This window comes from Thalassophryne amazonica, chromosome 10 (assembly GCF_902500255.1).
Source record: "Thalassophryne amazonica chromosome 10, fThaAma1.1, whole genome shotgun sequence".
NCBI lineage: Eukaryota > Metazoa > Chordata > Actinopteri > Batrachoidiformes > Batrachoididae > Thalassophryne > Thalassophryne amazonica.
In genome coordinates this window covers 108,731,637-108,753,551 of record NC_047112.1, presented here as the reverse complement: position 1 = coordinate 108,753,551, position 21,915 = coordinate 108,731,637, and the positions used below count along the sequence as shown (strand labels likewise).

At 40.5% G+C, this 21,915-nt stretch overlaps 1 protein-coding gene across 3 annotated transcripts in view; it reads right to left on the bottom strand.

The window, feature by feature from the left end:
• lmo4b (LIM domain only 4b) overlaps window positions 1-15,392 on the bottom strand; it is a 35,807-nt gene extending 20,415 nt beyond the window's left edge. The window contains exons 1-3 of one of the 3 annotated variants that reach the window (XR_004563259.1): window positions 15,112-15,392; window positions 13,178-13,418; window positions 5,513-5,609 (exon numbers count right to left, since the gene is read on the bottom strand). Coding sequence is in view for 1 of the 3 variants with exons in the window: in XM_034180713.1 (XP_034036604.1) it covers window positions 5,513-5,609; window positions 13,178-13,413 (333 nt within the window). In the remaining 2 variants the exon portion in view is untranslated. Of the gene's footprint in view, window positions 1-5,512; window positions 5,610-13,177; window positions 13,419-14,516; window positions 14,539-15,111 lie in introns of those variants that run through there. The other 2 variants (XR_004563260.1, XM_034180713.1) reach the window with 2 other exon arrangements.
• Window positions 15,393-21,915: the final 6,523 nt, after the last annotated feature.

The following is a 21,915-nucleotide window of genomic DNA, read 5'->3' as shown; positions in this document are numbered from 1 at the left end:
TACTTAACACACTGCAGTGCATTAAAACCTTGTGGTGTCAGATTTCTGAAGTGAAGACTGCCGAGTAAGCAATTAGTAAGTTACTATAAGTTTGTTATTTTACAACCTGATTTCCTGCACAGCAGTCAAATTTTAACTAGACAGGTCACTCAAAGCGTGCAAACCCCGCTGCTCGCAGGATGCTATACAATTAGGGATAATGAATTATCCTCATACAGGGTAGGAGTTATCAGAATTTGCATGACCTTGATCGTGACCTTCAGGGTGACCAAAGGTGAAATGCAATGGTATAGTCAGAAAGCCCATATATGACTTCCTATTCAGGTCCAATAGAAGTCATGGGTCTATTTGGCACCGTTTGGCTGTAAAAAGTGAGCAATGATTTTGTGACTTTGATTGTGACCTTCAGGGTAACCCAAGGTCAAAGCCGATAGTATATTTTGAAAGCCCATATATATGACTTCCCACTCATATTCAATAGTAACCATGGGTCTGTCTGGCACCGTTTAGCCATAATAAACAGGGCTCGAAATAGTACATGCATGTGCTAGTTTGTGCATGTATTATTCAAGCGGTGCACGTAATTTTATACTGCACTTGCACAAGTAACTTTATCCAAGTTTTATCAACTATAAGCACCAGTAAAATGAACCAATAAAGGAATAAATGAGGAAAAAAAACAAAACAATTTGCAGTGTGTTGTCTTCGTCTTCCCTGCGTTTTATGACACACGAAGCGAGTTGCTGTGTTCCATTTGTTGTGTTCGCGCACGCACATATAAAAGAAAAACTGGCTGGCTGCGGTTCCCTCTCTCTCTCTGTCCTCAAATTCTGTCATTGTGTTATGAACCAGTCACCATTTGTTTTATTATACATCTGTGTAGTTAATAAAATGATCATGGATGATTAGTTTGCGCACGCGAAAAAAAAAAGTGGCTGCCACTGCGGTTCCTTATGAAACCCAGGAGACATCACTTAAAGTGATCTTTTTTTCTGGCCATGATAATTCGTGCGCACGTTTTCCTTGAATTGAGCACACAAATTAATAAAACGTGCTCTCAAATTAATAGAACTTGCGCCGGTTTTCCTCGCCAGGATAATTCGTGCGCATGTTTTCCTTTAATTGAGCCCGCAAATTAATAAAACGTGTTCTCAAATTAATAGAACGTGTTCTCAAATTAATAGAACGTGCGCACGAATTATCACGTCCATGAAAACGTGCGCACATTCTATTAATTTGAGAGCACGTTTTATTAATTTGTGTTCTCAATTCAAGGAAAACGTGCGCACGAATTATCATGGCCAGAAAAAAAAAGATCACTTTAAGTGATGACGTTTTCTTTTAATCGAGCCCTCGAATTAATAAAACGTGTGCACGTTTTCCTTTCGTTCAAAATGAACTTCATAATATGACCTAAATTGTCATACTCACGACGCTTCGCCCTCAGCATCCTTTTTAATGTGCTTAAACTCCAGATGATGTCATGCTGGGCAGCTGGAGTTCTCTGTATGTCCTTGTGCGCCAAAACCATGATGATACACTCTGATCAGATCCATTTCTAACGGGGAAATGTATTACACTGTCTCCTGGTTTGTTGACTAATAGCCAACATTTATGTGTCAAGACAATATTGAGTGCACGTTTTACAAATTGTGGTCACGTTTAAGTAGATCGTACCCTTATTTTACTCAAAGGATGCTTAAAACAAGCGCACATTCTCTCCACATGCAAAGCATTTTGCGATGACACTTCCAGGGCTCTGTAGTTCCTCGCTCTCTCTCCCCTGAAACTCCGTCATAACTGTGTTATAAACCAGTCACCATTTGTTTTATTATACATCTGTGCAGTTAATAAAGAAATAAGATAATCTTCACGGACGATTCGTTCGCCCGCATGTGGGGGAAAAAAAAAAAAAAACTAAAAAAAAAAAAAACTGAGGGGAGAGCGGCAAACCCTCCCCAGAGAGGAAGTAAGAGTCTGACACATCAGAGGAGGAGTTTTAAGGTTGATATAAGACTGACTTTTGGCTGTGCAAGTAACTTTTTTTTGGTGAAGTAATTTTTTTTGTTACTAGCATCAGTGCAAGTAGGTTAGAAAATGTATTTCGACCCCTGATAAATGATCAAAAAACTGGATGACCTTGATCATGACCTTCAGGGGAGCCAAGGTCAAATGGAATGGTATATTTTGAAAGCCCATATATGACTTCCTATTCATGTTCAGTAGCAGCCATGGGTCTCTCTGGCACCGTTTGAGATATTTTGTACACACACACACACAGACGCAGGTGAAAGTAATAACCCCTCCGATGACTGTCGGCGGGGTTAATCAGATGCTGACAATTCATTTGAACTTAATTTCTTTAAACATGCATTTTAAATAAAAACCTAACTACCTGTTTGATGTTGCTGGATTCAAATTTGTTAGTGCATGACACATCAGATTTGATTCTGCCTCCATACAGGAAATGAAATGTATCACCTATTGCATTGTGGGACAACAACCTGCCACCTATATCTCAAAGTTAAAACAATAACTAATTAGCTGCCACCTAACAATAACTAGTTGGCTGACAGAGTAACTTAGTGGTTCAGTGTGTTTTGGCCTTGAAAGTTGCCGTTTTGTTGGGGCAAAAATGAGATGTACAGCACTTGGGTACCCAAAGGACATAACCAAGTGGTATCTGATGCGATATTTACATTGTGAAATTCTACTTGTCATGTTACCTTTTTGTTGGACTTGCCTACATCTATAGTTTGATTTCTTTGTATGTATGGATTAAGGCATTGCGCTGCGGTGGTTTGAATCATATTTGTCTAATAGATTACAGTTTGTTCATGTAAATGGGGAATCTTCTTCACAGACTAAAGTTAATTATGGAGTTCCACAAGGTTCTGTGCTAGGACCAATTTTATTCACTTTATACATGCTTCCCTTGGGCAGTATTATTAGACGGTATTGCTTAAATTTTCATTGTTACGCAGATGATACCCAGCTTTATCTATCCATGAAGCCAGAGGACACACACCAATTAGCTAAACTGCAGGATTGTCTTACAGACATAAAGACATGGATGACCTCTAATTTCCTGCTTTTAAACTCAGATAAAACTGAAGTTATTGTACTTGGCCCCACAAATCTTAGAAGCATGGTGTCTAACCAGATCGTTACTCTGGATGGCATTTCCCTGATCTCTAGTAATACTGTGAGAAATCTTGGAGTTATTTTTGATCAGGATATGTCATTCAAAGCGCATATTAAACAAATATGTAGGACTGCCTTTTTGCATTTACGCAATATCTCTAAAATCAGAAAGGTCTTGTCTCAGAGTGATGCTGAAAAACTAATTCATGCATTTGTTTCCTCTAGGCTGGACTATTGTAATTCATTATTATCAGGTTGTCCTAAAAGTTCCCTAAAAAGCCTTCAGTTGGTTCAGAATGCTGCAGCTAGAGTACTGACGGGGACTAGCAGGAGAGAGCATATCTCACCCGTGTTGGCCTCCCTTCATTGGCTTCCTGTTAATGCTAGAATAGAATTTAAAATTCTTCTTCTTACTTATAAGGTTTTGAATAATCAGGTCCCATCTTATCTTAGGGACCTCGTAGTACCATATTACCCCATTAGAGCGCTTCGCTCTCAGACTGCGGGCTTACTTGTAGTTCCTAGGGTTTGTAAGAGTAGAATGGGAGGCAGAGCCTTCAGCTTTCAGGCTCCTCTCCTGTGGAACCAGCTCCCAATTCAGATCAGGGAGACAGATACCCTCTCTACTTTTAAGATTAGGCTTAAAACTTTCCTTTTCGCTAAGGCTTATAGTTAGGGCTGGATCGGGTGACCCTGGACCATCCCTTGGTTATGTTGCTTTAGACGTAGACTGTGTTTCATAATTATTGTATGGCCTTGCCTTGCAATGTGGAGCGCCTTGGGGCAACTGTTTGTTGTGATTTGGCGCTATACAAGAAAAAAGTTGATTGATTGATTGATTGAATTGAGTCGTTACTGACACCTGGTGAAAATGTCAACACAGGGCTCGAAATAGTACGTGCATGTGCTAGTTTGTGCACATATTATTCGAGCAGTGCACATAATTTTATACCCCACTAACACTGGTGCAAGTAACTTTAGTTTTATCAACTACAAAACCAGTAGAATGAACCAATAAAGGAATAAATAAGGGAAAAAAAAAAATTCCAGTGTGTGTCTTCGTCTTCCCTGCGTGTGTTTTATGACTCGAGTTGCTGTGATGATTCATTCATGCGCACACGTGAAAAAAAAAAAAAAAAAAAACTGTCTGGCTGCAGGCTGTTAGTTCCTTGCTCTCCGCTCAAACTCTCTCACTGTGTTTAAAAAAAAAAAAAGGACGCAAGTCCTGCTCACAGACTACCAGACACAGGACATCTCCACACTTACTCACGGACGGTTCGTTCACACGCACGCATCTCGCTGTCACAGGAGGAAAGATAAACTATAACAGAACTCAGAGCGCAGACCTGCAGCTCAGCACAAGAACAAATATAAACTAGAAGAGAAGTCAGAGTGCACAGTCTGTCTGCAGCCAAACTGCACACTCTGATTCCTCTGTGCAGAGAACCTGCAGGCTGCATTCTCACCTCCTCTCCGCCCCCTGCTGCGCACACCTGATGCAGAAATTCCTGCGTCGTCATGATGCCACAGGAAGAAGCAACACGAAGTGGGCCCGGTGTGAAAGTGACTAAAGTGACTTTTGGTTGTGCAAGTAACTTATTTTTTGGTGCAAGTAATTATTTTGTTACTAGCACCAGTGCAAAACACCCCCCTTTCTACTTTTTTTTTTTATTAATAGCCTAATTTCATAGCCTTAAGAGTGTGCATATCATGAATGCTTGGTCTTGATGGATTTGTGAGAATCTACTGAATCAGATTAGAGTGATTTGAGAAATATTTGGTGTGTTTACAGTGTGTATAATTTTGGTGGAGTATTTAGCATGTGTGGTGGTTTTTTGTTTTTTTTTTGTAAAAATGAGGCGTCTTATGAATGTTGAGCAAGCGCTTCAGTTTATTTATTTATTTTTAAATCGGAGCAAGATGGAGCATGCAGCGTGTCGTCAGAGTCTGACCCAGACAGTGAGGATTCTGATGAAGGAGATGATCCCTCTTTTGTTCTGGAAGAGGAACCAAAGCAAGTGGATCCACAGACGTGCGCACAGATCTCCACAGTGGGTCAGATCACGCGCTTCTGTTTGCAGCTGAGCTCCATCCAGCACCAAGTCCAGATGCAGATGCACAATGCTCCAGCAGTGCCTCCAAGTGCGTTTTGTTTAAAGCGTCAAGATCAACGTTAGCTTCGGTTTTGTTTCTCTTTTGTTCCTTTTGCGCTCTTGATTTGCAGGCTATTTAGCGGTAAAGCTCGTTCATCTACCGTTTCGCAACGATTTGTGACTTTTTTTTTTACTTTTTCCCTTCGTTCAGGAATCATCGTATGCCGTGTGACCGGGCTATAAGATTTTCAATTAGGACACCTTGGTAGGGTTACCTTCAGATGGTACACATTGCCCTGCGCCCTCATCACCAGTTCGCTAGCTGGAATGGACTGACCGCAAGCACTGCAGGCGCCACTGTTTCCAAATAATCTGAAGAAGAAGAAAGAAAGAGCAAGTGTTATTGTGGAACCACCATGAAACAGACTGAGGTATCCAGACTGCCATGGCTGCTGGGTGCAGGACTGCAAGCAAACTATATACTGAATCCTGAAATCCATTGCAAAAGTGCTTCAATGTGGTATTAAATGAACGCAATGCATAGATTAAAACAAAATCAGGGGGAATGCATTTCATGGGGCAGGGGGGGAAAAAAAAACAAAAACAAAATGTGTGTACATGCACGCACAAAAAAATTCCACGTGATAGCAACAAGAAAATGAAATGTCCTCTGGTCTCTAGAAGCATCCAGCACTGCATATTACTTTTGGTGCATATTTTCTGCAACCTAATAATAACGTGGAACATAAGCAATCAGGACGAAAGAGGATTTCATTGTACTTCCAGGCGGAGACATAGTGCTTTTGCCATTAGGACTCTTGTGAATGCTCTGTCAGTGCCGTGTTTCCATTAGAAGCCTGTAGCTACTCGGGTTGATATATAATGTGCATCGGTTAACCTTTTCAATCATGGTGTCAACACTTTAGATTTGCTTCTGCTCATCTCTTTCGTCCCTAACCTTCTCCCTCTTTCTCCCCCCTCTGCCTCTTGATAATGAAATGCTGGCTCCAGCTTCCCTTCTATCTTCCTTCTGAGTCCACAATTTAGATTACTTCATCTCAGTGAGCAGCAAACTGAATGAAATTTCGATTTGAGCAGAAAGTAATTTACTGGGATCTGGACCCATTTGTCATCATATCTCACCGGGTGTTTGCTCTATCACTGCACTTTTCCTAAGCAATCAAATAAGACCACGGCATCTGACATGCTCCGGAGAGAGGGATGGAAAAAGAATAGGAGAAGGGGGAGTGGTTAAAACCAGTGCGTGAATCAGATAAAGTTGTTGGACTTAAAAATAACAAGGAAACAAGAGGAAAGCATTACAGCAATGACATTTTTGCCTTCATATCTTGTAGCAGACAATTTTTGAGAAGTATTTAACAAATTCACACAAAGAAAGAGGAAGCGAACACGCCGTACATTCCAGCTTAAACTGGAATTGCAAGACATATTGACAAACAAGTGAGAGCTCTTTGCAGACAGCCACAAAAATGGCTTTCAATGAGACAGCTGAGGCGGAAGCAAATTTTGTCTTGGCATCATTTGGAAAGGCTCCATCAAAACTCAATTTCAGAAACTAATTAACTGGAGACAGTCGTCACAACGCTGCCAAGTCTGCTCTTTCACTGGGACAAACACGATGGCAGAATCAACATATAGCTTTTGCTTAGACATTGTTGTGTTCATGAAATTTGGGTAAGGAAGCAAGCATCCTTCTCCCACCAAAGAAATCTACGTGCATCAAAGCTGCCTTCTCACCCATTTTAGAATTTAAAATTTAGAAAAGACAGAAGAGAGAGAAATAGTATAAATATATTACAGGATACCGTAAACATGGGCTTTCAATAGAAGGTGTCAGACATTCGTATCTGATAACTACAGATGTAGACACTTTTTTCACTAAATAAATATAACCTCCCCACTCTTCACTCCTGGAATACAGACTTCTTTTCTCGTACACTGTATCCTCCATGATCACATGACACGAGGTGCTGTTTGAATGGGTGAACCACTTGTTAAAACAGAGCAACACGAGTAAAGCCGAGTGCACAGCAGATCCGCTGTCTGTGTGCGTCGGCTGTCAAGTGTCTTGATATTTATTTCAGTGCACGTGCAACCAGGTCCAACCTTGCACAGTACTTCCACAAGACATGCATTTCAGGTGAGGGTCGTATCGGCCGTTACACACCATATGCGCTTGCGCACATGTAACGGCTGTGGAATGTCTATTTTTATGTTAGCACACATGTGACCAGGTTGCGACTTTCACACTGCATGCAAGAAAAGATATGCATCACAGGAGCAGCTCCAGCATGCAACTGCAGCAAGTCATGTCACCTGTTGCCGAGCGAATGCACCGGATGTGGGTGTATTCATGCAGGAAGCATTTCTGCTGCGGTGCTTGTTTATTCTCATTCAGACACAGAGCACCAGCCTGACTCAGATTTGATTAAGCTGGAGTTAAATATTCAAGACAAAAAGGAAGGCAACTTCTTCAGCTCCGAGATCCGTGATGTGATGAGTGGAGATATTCTGTCACTAAATAAGCACATTCAATTTTGCTTATACTGAAACACGTTGAGCCTGTGCAGCGTGTGTTTGGTTTTTTGTGGGTGGGTGGGTGATAGTTTTGCTGAAATCAAGTACTCCCACTCTTTGAATATTCTGTGATAAGCTCATGGGCTTTTTCTATGGGATATACATACATTTTAATTTCTGTGATCAATCAATCAATTTTATTTATATAGCGCCAAATCACAACAAACAGTTGCCCCAAGGCGCTTTATATTGTAAGGCAAGGCCATACAATAATTATGGAAAAACCCCAACGGTCAAAACGACCCCCTGTGAGCAAGCACTTGGCGACAGTGGAAAGGAAAAACTCCATTTTAACAGGAAGAAACCTCCAGCAGAACCAGGCTCAGGGAGGGGCAGTCTTCTGCTGGGACTGGTTGGGGCTGAGGGAGAGAACCAGGAAAAAGACATGCTGTGGAGGGGAGCAGAGATCAATCACTAATGATTAAATGCAGAGTGGTGCATACAGAGCAAAAAGAGAAAGAAACACTCAGTGCATCATGGGAACCCCCCAGCAGTCTAAGTCTATAGCAGCATAACTAAGGGATGGTTCAGGGTCACCTGATCCAGCCCTAACTATAAGCTTTAGCAAAAAGGAAAGTTTTAAGCCTAATCTTAAAAGTAGAGAGGGTGTCTGTCTCCCTGATCCGAATTGGGAGCTGGTTCCACAGGAGAGGAGCCTGAAAGCTGAAGGCTCTGCCTCCCATTCTACTCTTACAAACCCTAGGAACTACAAGTAAGCCTGCAGTCTGAGAGCGAAGCGCTCTATTGGGGTGATATGGTACTATGAGGTCCCTAAGATAAGATGGGACCTGATTATTCAAAACCTTATAAGTAAGAAGAAGAATTTTAAATTTTATTCTAGAATTAACAGGAAGCCAATGAAGAGAGGCCAATATGGGTGAGATATGCTCTCTCCTACTAGTCCTCGTTAGTACTCTAGCTGCAGCATTTTGAATTAACTGAAGGCTTATCAGGGAACTTTTAGGACAACCTGATAATAATGAATTACAATAGTCCAGCCTAGAGGAAATAAATGCATGAATTAGTTTTTCAGCGTCACTCTGAGACAAGACCTTTCTAATTTTAGAGATATTGCGCAAATGCAAAAAAGCAGTCCTACATATTTGTTTAATATGCGCATTGAATGACATATCCTGATCAAAAATGACTCCAAGATTTCTCACAGTATTACTAGAGGTCAGGGTAATGCCATCCAGAGTAAGGATCTGGTTAGACACCATGTTTCTAAGATTTGTGGGGCCAAGTACAATAACTTCAGTTTTATCTGAGTTTAAAAGCAGGAAATTAGAGGTCATCCATGTCTTTATGTCTGTAAGACAATCCTGCAGTTTAGCTAATTGGTGTGTGTCCTCTGGCTTCATGGATAGATAAAGCTGGGTATCATCTGCGTAACAATGAAAATTTAAGCAATGCCGTCTAATAATACTGCCTAAGGGAAGCATGTATAAAGTGAATAAAATTGGTCCTAGCACAGAACCTTGTGGAACTCCATAATTAACCTTAGTCTGTGAAGAAGATTCCCCATTTACATGAACAAATTGTAATCTATTAGATAAATATGATTCAAACCACCGCAGCGCCTTTAATACCTATGGCATAGGTGATAGGCATCTTTTTTAGCCAATGATCAAGCCTTACACAGTGATCATAGGATTGCACAAAGAATGACTGCATCAACTTAATAGGAAATGCTTTTTTTTGTTTAAAAAACAAAACAAAAAAACAAACAAACATTGAATTATGATCTTCAGTTAAAGCCAAAAGTGCAGGAAATGCCTTTCTTCACTTTTAAATAAATGCACCTCATGCTTAGACTAGCAACCTCACACCAAATTTAATTTACATCTTTGACCATTTGAGTGCTTACTTTTGTGGTGGTGGTGTGGAGGATTTGAGTTATTTTATTTATTATTAAAACTGAGCCGTGTTATTACTGCAAAGCTGCACTGATGTCATGTGTCGCTCACCCTTTGTTTGCCAAAGGTGGCAGAACCACAAAGACTACTGCTAAGTGCTGCACAGAAGACACCAGGAGTTTTCAGTCCATTAGCATAGCATCTTATTTCTATGTGCTATAATTCAAAGTTTTGAGATGTATAAATCCAACTCCACAGTTTACCCATAATTCTCTAATTTGTATCAGATAGAAGTGACACATATGACCAGTGAAGGAATAAAAATGGGACTCTCACTATGAAGGTACTGACACATTTCAAAACGTGTAAATTTCCATATTCCAAATTTCCATCACTATACTGCTCACCAGTAGTGGAAGTGTGTTACTTGTGTACATGTTTAATAACATAGGAATTTTTCCCCAATATGCCTGTGCATGAATGCTTCTGAAAGACACTGAAACAAAGAGTGCAGTTCACTTTTACCACTGTAATCACACCACATTACTTTACCAGAGGACAGCCCTTCACCTTTAGGCGCTCAATTAAGTTGCTGTATCAGTTGAACTTGGACACTAATGGGCTCTTCTGTCAGTGAACTGGAACACTGAGGTGAAAGACACACCCCAGGTCACTGTAATTAAGGCCAAGAGACTCCTTAAATACAATGACATCTGGTTTCAGCTTTTCCTCGCTTACAAAAAAAAAGAAAAAAGTTTGTCTCTTCCATGTTGTTCATACTTCAGACAGGATAGTGTTTTATCCCGATTAGTCTGTCTCTGTGAAAACCTCCAACTTGCATCTTTGCATTAATTAAATCAGAAACACAAACGTACATTTGGAAATTTCTAGTGTCGACAGACAATGACTATTGGATTTCATTTCAGTGCTGACTGCCACGTGAAATATAGCATGGTTTGCTGCGAGACTGTGTGGTAAATGCAGAGCTCATTCACCAAGGCCTTTGAGTAGGGTAAAATTACCCCACAACAATGATTTCTGCAACACAGTCCATTAAAAATGCCTCTCTACATCAGCAGCCAAAGCACCTTAAAAGCACAAGGCCATATTGATACTGAAGCGGGGCTTTGCATAATGGCAAGCGCTGCATTAGGGACAGGATGGGGGTGGGGGGGGAGCAAGGATGAGAGAGGGCGTGTGTGGAGCTGTGTTCATTATATACACACGTGTTTTCTGAGGAGGGGGATGGGTGGTTTGTGTAAGGGGTGGGGGGGCTCAGCCAAATTACACTTGGTTAATTCAGAGTAACAGATCTGGCCCCGAGTGAATTGAAGGCCTTGAATTAATTCCGTTATGACAAATCAAGATAAACGTTTCCCCTAAATTGCATGCGATTTAATTAATTTCTGAGATCCCGGGTTCTCCAAGCCTAATAGTTCACATTCTCTTGTGCTGTCATAGTGCTTGAGTGGGCAGACTTCAAAGTGATATTAAATAACCAACTATTAGATTTACCTCACACATTCTATTGGAAAAGTTCCATTTAATTACCTAGGCTTATTCAATTAAGGAGACAGCATTCTCCCTGAATCCAGCTGCCACAAGTAAATTAATTCCCCCTCTACTAGCAGCCCACAGAAATAATATCACCTCCAGCTTAAAACAACATGACCCCGACACCAAAAGCAACTTCGGCATTAAGTCTGACATTAAAGCTGGGGAAAGCTTTCGGTTGCTGGAGAGATGGTTCTTGCCCTGTGATGTTTGTGGCATGTGAATTTTCCTACTAGATTGATGAGAGATGGGTATCATCCCAGGCCAGGCATACATCCAATTACAGGCGTGATGTGATGCATTCCTACTCATCTGAACGGATCAATCAGATTAGCATTTTCTTATCACTTGCATTAATATCAGTGTGGAGCTATAGCTGTATATCTAGTCCTATGTTATGTGAGGAGTTTATAATCTATTACAAAAATGAGTCTGCCTCTTTAAAATGACGGGGGGGGGGGGGGGACTCCAGCAGCAAATGGCCTTTGCAATAATCCCTCTTCTCTATCTCTCCTGTTGTCTCTCAAAAGCCAATTTGGTTAATTAAATGTTTTGTTTGCAGTGTGGCTCTTTTTCATTTCGGACACGTCATTGGGTGCAGATACAAGCCAGGGACCAGATCTCATTAGATAAAACCCATCAGGACTAAAGGAAATGGAGGGGGACTATAATTAAAGCATTTAATTGTGTAAGCTCACTGTCACATGTTTCGCTGCCCCCCCCCCCCCACACACACCCCCACTCAACTCTTTATCTCTACAAAGATCGCATGGTTCCATAATATGCGTTTTAACTCTTCCACCAAGTGTGCTCTCATTACAAGTGGAAAGGTGTACCACATTTTCTTCCCCTTCCAGTTTTAATTACGTTACAGTCCCATTATGAATGAAGTACCCCATTGACTTCCTCATCCTTTTTATGAGGTGGGTGTGAGAGCGCACAGGCACACTTTAGATTCTAAATTATCCATGCACATTTAGTAACAGTGCTGCATGTTTGTGCAGATTTGCAATGAAGTTTTACAAATGCAAAAGAAATGAATTGTTCCTGTGTTAAAAACAAACATACATGGGTTCAATTACTAAATACTGAAAATGTGTTAGAAAAACTACACTGAAATAACTTATTCCTATACCTCTGGATGATTCAGTACAGCATCTCAACTCTTGCTTTCAGCCTTTTGTTTAGTAAACGGTGCAATGTCCTTCTACATATCAGAATAGCAAACAATCGAGCCGCCACATCAGACCGCTCCACATTACCAGAATGAGTGTTATCCATAAGATCTGCTTGGGTGTCTGGCACACCTACTAGAATATTTAAACAGGCTCACTCTGCTAATTAAACACAGACTTTTCTTCCCTGTTACAAAAATGACAAACATTACTAATTAGATGAAATAATAATAATAATAAAAATAAAAAAAAAAGACTCCTAATTCAGCGCATGTGCACCCTTACAGAGCAACTGTTACTCCTCACCTCACTCCTGGAGTTGACAAACAACAACAACATGCACACTACACATGCAGATGGCCTGCAGAAGAACCATTCTGCACTGTGCTGAGTCACCACGCCAGCATGTTTGACCTCTTCCAGCATAATCCTGACATGATAATGAGCCCCAATTATGTCCATGCAATTTGAGATGTGTTCATCAGAAACATGTTGTTGTGTAAGCAACAAAAAAAGTTTAAGAATTTTATCTGGAATGTGTAATTCAATGTGATACGCAGTAAAATCATGGCACATTTTAAACAAAACCAAGTAAATATGTTTTTTCTTAGCAATTCATTGAACATAATTAAACATAAAAACCAACATTATAACAGAGTGATTTAACATAATGTCTGATTATAACACAAATTACCATTGTCTGTAACCAGAAGTAACTCAAGCAACACATGGATTTAAGAGGAGGCCTCTCTCTTACCTGATATAGTCAGTTCGACAAAGGATCATGCCACTTTTTGTGTAGCACGATGTGCCTATTTCACCCAGTTGGGCCTGGCAGCATGAGCACTTGAGACATCGGCTGTGCCAGTAGCTGTCCATGGTGTAAAGGAGGAAGCGGTCTGCGATTTTACCTCCGCATCCTGCACATCGCTTCCAGGACAGCGAAGCTGTGCTCACTGGTGGTGGCTGGTTGCTGCCTCCAGGATTCACCATTGTCCCTGATAAAACAAACACACATACTAAAAACATCGCGTTGACAATTTGACTCTTGCAAATGTCACACCTACAAGACTGTAGTACATATGACAAATCTATTCATTTAAATATGGTGGAGACAAGACTCAAGATAGATTGAATCATGCATTTGTGTGAATAATAATAATAATAATACCAGTTAGTGAGTCAAACAGAATCCTAAACACTTTGACAATCAATTAGCCAGGTATAATCATCTTGTATCTCTGGGCCACCACAATAGACCATGTATGGGTCCACATTTTGATTTAAAAAGTTGTACATCAGATGCCCGTCCAGACATATCAGGAGAACAGACCACAGGTAGTCTTGAACCAAGGACCTTCTTTGACCATCATGCTGCTCAACATTTATATAAACAAAACTGCTTTCCAGATTGATGTGCAGACAAAAAAAGTAACTTTAAGCTGTCATGTTAGACTGTGCCCAACTACAAAACAATTAACCATAATAATAGTTGCAGAGCTGGAAAAATTAATCCATTATGTAAGTTTATGGACAACTACTTATGATAATATATTAATCATGCTGCATTTTTTTTTTTTTTTAAGTATTCAAATTTCATGATTTCACCTTCTACAATGTTGAAATTTCCTGGTTTATTTCACAAGCTGTTTTAAAGCCTGTCTGACAGTAACCTGAATATCTTCAGTCTGGACAACTAATCTAGAAAATAAGTGTTTATGAAAACCCTAGAATTCTCAGATTACTTAATGTACTCTAGCTCTTCAGGACAAAAAAACCAGGTAAACAAACTTCTTGCTTCGCCAGGAGGATCTACAAACAGTTCTACAAACTGCACCAAAAGCCGATCTCATTAGTGGAACCAGTTCGGAGTCTTGTTCTGCTAAAAGCCAGCAGTGGAATAATCTGCCCTTGATCTCTGTCTGTGAGCTGTTGCTTCATTGGTCCTCTCATGATTGACGCCTGTTAACTGATAGCAGGAACAATAATGCATCACAGGCTTTTGTGGAGCTGCACGGAGAATTTCTTAACAGAACAACAGTGCATTTGAAAGAGGTTAATGCAGTGAAGCACAATGCGAACAAGGGTCGAATTGCTTGTTGCTGTTGTGTTTCCCCAACACTTGGTACTGGACAGGCCTGTGTGATCTGCAGGATTTAGCTGCACCACATGAGGACAGGCAGAACGCAATGATGATCTCTAATCTTCCTCCCCAATTTGGTCAGGCAGACATGGCTGGATAAAACCGAATCTTTGTTGAAAGGCAGGTAGGCTAATTAGAGCTGGAGTTGGTTGGGGGGGGGGGAGTGCAGACACACAGAGGCGCATTCAGTCAGCCCATTAGTGATGCTCTGAGGGACAAACCACAGCCTGATTACAGCGAGCAGCCAGCAGGCCAATCAAAGAGGAGACCTGCTGAAAGCGACTCCTGGATAAACAACACTGACCGTCGTCAAGTTTCACAGGGAGGAGGCTTTCAATTTCGGCGGGCTAAGTCCGCTAATTACACAAGTCATGGACACGCAGAATACACACAAGCTTTTATTTTGAAAGAAAAAAAATGAACGCAGCGTCATATTTACGAGAGGCTATCAAATATCACAGCTGGTATTCAAAAAAAAAAAAAAAAAAAAAAAAAAAAAAGTGCAATAAATCAGCTTTAACGGCACAGAACAAAGCAGCGAAACCCACCTCTGTGTCTGTGAACTGACACGGAACCAAACGGCGACTCGGTCCCAGAAAAGTGCAGGTGAAGAAAACAAACACAACGCGGCTCCGTCAGGACGGAGCGCCGAATAGAGACTCTTCAGAGCGTATTTCCACCGCGAGGTCCCCGCTTTAGCGCGAGCCGAGCGAGTCCATGACGAATACACACGCCGAAATGTCCTCAGAAAGAGCCGAGAGCCTGCTAAATAAGACCGCTGCCGTCCTCAACTCTGCTCCTTCTACATGTGTCGTTGACAGGAAGAGACTTCCAGTTAAAAAAAGCTCTTCGGCCGCGTGACGTCAGCGCCAACACAGCCAATCTCCGCGGAGGATTTTTAAGCGGAATAGCAAGTCCAGCCAATCAGAGGCCGCAGAAATTGACTGGACTCGCACAGAGAGACTGTCCAAAGAGGTACAAAGACACACAAAAAGACAAACATTCTCCCCTTTGAAATCACCGAGGACCAGACGAAAAGTGCCAAAAAAAGAGCACATTAATTAGACTAATACAGTTTTATTAATCCTATAGGAATCGGCTGTTACTGATAAGGTGATGATGTTGATGAAGTCAGTTTGATTTGATAAGTTTGATTGATAAAGTTTGATTTTGTAGTTTCCTACAAAATCAAACTGTATTTTTTTTAAGGTGTTGCCTGGTGACATCTAGTAGTTTAATTAGTTAGAACTGGGAAAACAACTTAGTTTAATGAGGGTGACGTCGAGGGGAAAAACATGAGTTGTCAAATAGCTACGCAGTGGCGCCATCGTCTGTCGGTGGATATAATAGCAGGTGTCATGAAGATGCTCAGGTCACTGCTTTCAACATTCAACACTTACTGAAGATCAACTGTACGAAGGTGTATCACCCCATCCTTTCTTTAGCTGATGGGGAAGACCTCCAGTCAGACATAGATAGTCTCATGGCTTTGTCTGAAGAATGGTTACTTGGGTTTAATGAAGGAAAATGTAAAGCTCTCCGTATTGGTATAAAAACTCCATGTTACGATTATTTTATGAATGAAAAACAATTAGAAGCGGTTTCAGAAGAAAGAGAGTGGACTTATCCTTTTCCCGCCACATTGCTCTTTCGGCGGCTAAGGCCAATAGAATTCTTGGGATGATAAAAAGGGCGTTTTTGTTTATTGACAAAGACTCCTTTCTTCTTTTATACAAACGTTCGTTCGTCCTCACCTTGAATATTGTGTGCAGGCATGGTCACCATATTTGCAGAAAGACAAAAATATTTTAGAGAAAGTACAGAGAAGGGCCACTAAGTTGGTTCCAGAATTTAAAAATTTGCCTTATGAGGATAGGCCTCACAAGTCTTGAAGACAGATGAACCAGGTGATTTTATTGAAATATATACATTTTTTTATTGTATATATATATATATATATATATATATATATATATATATATATATATATATATATATATATATACATACACACACACAATTTATATATATATTATTTTATTTTTTAAAATGAGAAGGTATACTGGCCTTAGAGGTCATGAATTGTGCTTGGAAGTTAATAGATCTAGATTGAATGTGAGAAAAAAATTCTTTAGTAACCGAGCAGTGAAGATCTAGAATAGTTTGCCACCTCAAGTGGTCTTATCCTCGAGTACAGATATTTTTAAAGCAAATTATGATCTGTTTTACAGTATAATGAATGCCACCACATGTTAAAATTTTTAATAGCTGTTTTTATTGTTATGTTATGATTTGTTATGATGTGTCGTTATATACAATCATGTATAATATTTTACACAATAAAATAAATTCTGACTTATAATATAGCCAGGCCTGGGACTCTCCTTCAGGTTTGTGAAAAAGCACATAAAGACAATTCAGGGGCCGTATCCTTCTGCATCCTACGAAGATCTGGTCTTCCCAAACCACAGAGACCAGTGGTGTCCAAAGACATTCCAGAAAGGGCCAAGAGGGTGCAGGTTTTCTTTGCAGCCACTGACTCCAGCAGGTGATTTCACTAAGGAACTCATCTGCTCAAAGTGATGTTAATCAGTGAAATTACATCCCACTGAGATGTAGCCTTCTGAGACTGTGGAAGCAGAACCAACCATTCTGAAATGAGAGTATCAGTTTTTTTCAGTATCAGTTTTGATTATTCAGGATTGAGAAATTACAGTAACTTATTCTCAAAGATCCAAATATTTTTACATGTAATTCACACACTAGATAGTCACTAACTGACTTCACGGGCTGTCAAGGTGTGTGCCACCTCTCAGGTTAGCGTTTCCGATTTCAGTGTCAACTGTCCACTGAATTCGCACAAGCTCTATTAGCATGAGATCTCCTCTATTATCACTCCAGGAAAAGTTCAACATTTGGCATTTACAGTTTTAGTTTCAACTCAACATGTGGCATTTCCGGTTTCAGTATCGCTCTACCATAGATCGAACTTGCACCGGAGCTGCAGGCACCATTACTTCACTCATATTATCACTCCAGGAAGAGTTCAACATTTGGCATTTCCAGTTTCAGTGTTCAATGTCCACTGAATTTGCATGAGATCTCCGCTTTTATCACTCCAGAAAGAGTTCAACATTTGGCATTTCCGGTTTCAGCGTCGTCTGTCCACTGAATTTGTGTGAGATCTCTTCTATTATTGCTCCAGAAAGAGTTCAACATGTGGCATTTCCGGTTTCAGTATCGTTCTACCATAGATCGAACTTGCACTGGAGCTGCAGGCACCGTTACCTCGCCTAATGTCCACTGAATTCGCATGAGATCTCCTCTATTATCACTCCAGGAAGAGTTCAACATTTGCCATTTCCGGTTTCAGCGCCTAATGTCCACTGAATTTGCATGAGATCTCCTCTATTATCACTCCAGGAAGAGTTCAACATTTGGCATCTCCGGTTTCAGCGTCGACTGTCCACTGAATTCACGTGAGATCTCCTCTAGTATCACTCCAAGAAGAGTTTAACATTTGCCATTTCCAGTTTCAGCGCCTAATGTCCACTGAATGTGCGTGAGATCTCCTCTATTATCGCTCCAGGAAGAGTTTAACATTTGCCATTTCCAGTTTCAGCGCCTAATGTCCACTGAATGTGCATGATAGATAATTGGCAAAGCTTCTGGGGAAAACCTGGTCTTGTTGGGAGAGACGGCATCCATCCCACTTTGGATGGAGCAGCTCTCATTTCTAGAAATCTGGCCAATTTTCTTAAATCCTCCAAACCGTGACTATCCAGGGTTGGGACCAGGAAGCAGAGTTGTAGTCTTACACACCTCTCTGCAGCTTCTCTCCCCCTGCCATCCCCTCATTACCCCATCCCCGTAGAGACAGTGTCTGCTCCCAGACCACCAATAACCAGCAAAAATCTATTTAAGCATAAAAATTCAAAAAGAAAAAATAATATAGCACCTTCAACTGCACCACAGACTAAAACAGTTAAATGTGGTCTATTAAACATTAGGTCTCTCTCTTCTAAGTACCTGTTAGTAAATGATATAATAATTGATCAACATATTGATTTATTCTGCCTTACAGAAACCTGGATACAGCAGGATGAATATGTTAGTTTAAATGAGTCAACACCCCCGAGTCACACTAACTGTCAGAATGCTCGTAGCACGGGCCGAGGAGGAGGATTAGCAGCAATCTTCCATTCCAGCTTATTAATTAATCAAAAACCCAGACAGAGCTTTAATTCATTTGAAAGCTTGTCTCTTAGTCTTGTCCATCCAAATTGGAAGTCCCAAAAACCAGTTTTATTTGTTATTATCTATCGTCCACCTGGTCGTTACTGTGAGTTTCTCTGTGAATTTTCAGACCTTTTGTCTGACTTGGTGCTTAGCTCAGATAAGATAATTATAGTGGGCGATTTTAACATCCACACAGATGCTGAGAATGACAGCCTCAACACTGCATTTAATCTATTATTAGACTCTATTGGCTTTGCTCAAAATGTAAATGAGTCCACCCACCACTTTAATCATATCTTAGATCTTGTTCTGACTTATGGTATGGAAATAGAAGACTTAACAGTATTCCCTGAAAACTCCCTTCTGTCTGATCATTTCTTAATAACATTTACATTTACTCTGATGGACTACCCAGCAGTGGGGAATAAGTTTCATTACACTAGAAGTCTTTCAGAAAGCGCTGTAACTAGGTTTAAGGATATGATTCCTTCTTTATGTTCTCTAATGCCATATACCACACAGTGCAGAGTAGCTACCTAAACTCTGTAAGTGAGATAGAGTATCTCGTCAATAGTTTTACATCCTCATTGAAGACAACTTTGGATGCTGTAGCTCCTCTGAAAAAGAGAGCTTTAAATCAGAAGTGCCTGACTCCATGGTATAACTCACAAACTCGTAGCTTAAAGCAGATAACCCGTAAGTTGGAGAGGAAATGGCATCTCACTAATTTAGAAGATCTTCACTTAGCCTGGAAAAAGAGTCTGTTGCTCTATAAAAAAGCCCTCTGTAAAGCTAGGACATCTTTCTACTCATCACTAATTGAAGAAAATAAGAACATCCCCAGGTTTCTTTTCAGCACTGTAGCCAGGCTGACAAAGAGTCAGAGCTCTATTGAGCTGAGTATTCCATTAACTTTAACTAGTAATGACTTCATGACTTTCTTTGCTAACAAAATTTTAACTATTAGAGAAAAAATTACTCATAACCATCCCAAAGACGTATCGTTATCTTTGGCTGCTTTCAGTGATGCCGGTATTTGGTTAGACTCTTTCTCTCCGATTGTCCTGTCTGAGTTATTTTCATTAGTTACTTCATCCAAACCATCAACATGTTTATTAGACCCCATTCCTACCAGGCTGCTCAAGGAAGCCCTACCATTATTTAATGCTTCGATCTTAAATATGATCAATCTATCTTTGTTAGTTGGCTATGTACCACAGGCTTTTAAGGTGGCAGTAATTAAACCATTACTTAAAAAGCCATCACTTGACCCAGCTATCTTAGCTAATTATAGGCCAATCTCCAACCTTCCTTTTCTCTCAAAAATTCTTGAAAGGGTAGTTGTAAAACAGCTAACTGATCATCTGCAGTGGAATGGTCTATTTGAAGAGTTTCAGTCAGGTTTTAGAATTCATCATAGTACAGAAACAACATTAGTGAAGGTTGCAAATGATCTTCTTATGGCCTCGGACAGTGACTCATCTCTGTGCTTGTTCTGTTAGACCTCAGTGCTGCTTTTGATACTGTTGACCATAAAATTTTATTACAGAGATTAGAGCATGCCATAGGTATTAAAGGCACTGCGCTGCGGTGGTTTGAATCATATTTGTCTAATAGATTACAATTTGTTCATGTAAATGGGGAATCTTCTTCACAGACTAAAGTTAATTTTGGAGTTCCACAAGGTTCTGTGCTAGGACCAATTTTATTCACTTTATACATGCTTCCCTTAGGCAGTATTATTAGACGGTATTGCTTAAATTTTCATTGTTACGCAGATGATACCCAGCTTTATCTATCCATGAAGCCAGAGGACACACACCAATTAGCTAAACTGCAGGATTGTCTTACAGACATAAAGACATGGATGACCTCTAATTTCCTGCTTTTAAACTCAGATAAAACTGAAGTTATTGTACTTGGCCCCACAAATCTTAGAAACATGGTGTCTAACCAGATCCTTACTCTGGATGGCATTACCCTGACCTCTAGTAATACTGTGAGAAATCTTGGAGTCATTTTTGATCAGGATATGTCATTCAAAGCGCATATTAAACAAATATGTAGGACTGCTTTTTTGCATTTACGCAATATCTCTAAAATTAGAAAGGTCTTGTCTCAGAGTGATGCTGAAAAACTAATTCATGCATTTATTTCCTATAGGCTGGACTATTGTAATTCATTATTATCAGGTTGTCCTAAAAGTTCCCTAAAAAGCCTTCAGTTAATTCAAAATGCTGCAGCTAGAGTACTAACAGGGACTAGAAGGAGAGAGCATATCTCACCCATATTGGCCTCTCTTCATTGGCTTCCTGTTAATTCTAGAATAGAATTTAAAATTCTTCTTCTTACTTATAAGGTTTTGAATAATCAGGTCCCATCTTATCTTAGGGACCTCGTAGTACCATATCACCCCAATAGAGTGCTTCTCTCTCAGACTGCAGGCTTACTTGTAGTTCCTAGGGTTTGTAAGAGTAGAATGGGAGGCAGAGCCTTCAGCTTTCAGGCTCCTCTCCTGTGGAACCAGCTCCCAATTCAGATCAGGGAGACAGACACCCTCTCTACTTTTAAGATTAGGCTTAAAACTTTCCTTTTTGCTAAAGCTTATAGTTAGGGCTGGATCAGGTGACCCTGAACCATCCCTTAGTTATGCTGCTATAGACGTAGACTGCTGGGGGGGTTCCCATGATGCACTGTTTCTTTCTCTTTTTGCTCTGTATGCACCACTCTGCATTTAATCATTAGTGATCGATCTCTGCTCCCCTCCACAGCATGTCTTTTTCCTGGTTCTCTCCCTCAGCCCCAACCAGTCCCAGCAGAAGACTGCCCCTCCCTGAGCCTGGTTCTGCTGGAGGTTTCTTCCTGTTAAAAGGGAGTTTTTCCTTCCCACTGTAGCCAAGTGCTTGCTCACAGGGGGTCGTTTTGACCGTTGGGGTTTTACATAATTATTGTATGGCCTTGCCTTACAATATAAAGCACCTTGGGGCAACTGTTTGTTGTGATTTGGCGCTATATAAAAATTGATTGATTGATTGAATGTGCATGAGATCTCCTCTATTATCACTCCAGGAAGAGTTCAACCTTTGGCATTTCCGGTTTCAGCGTTGACTGAG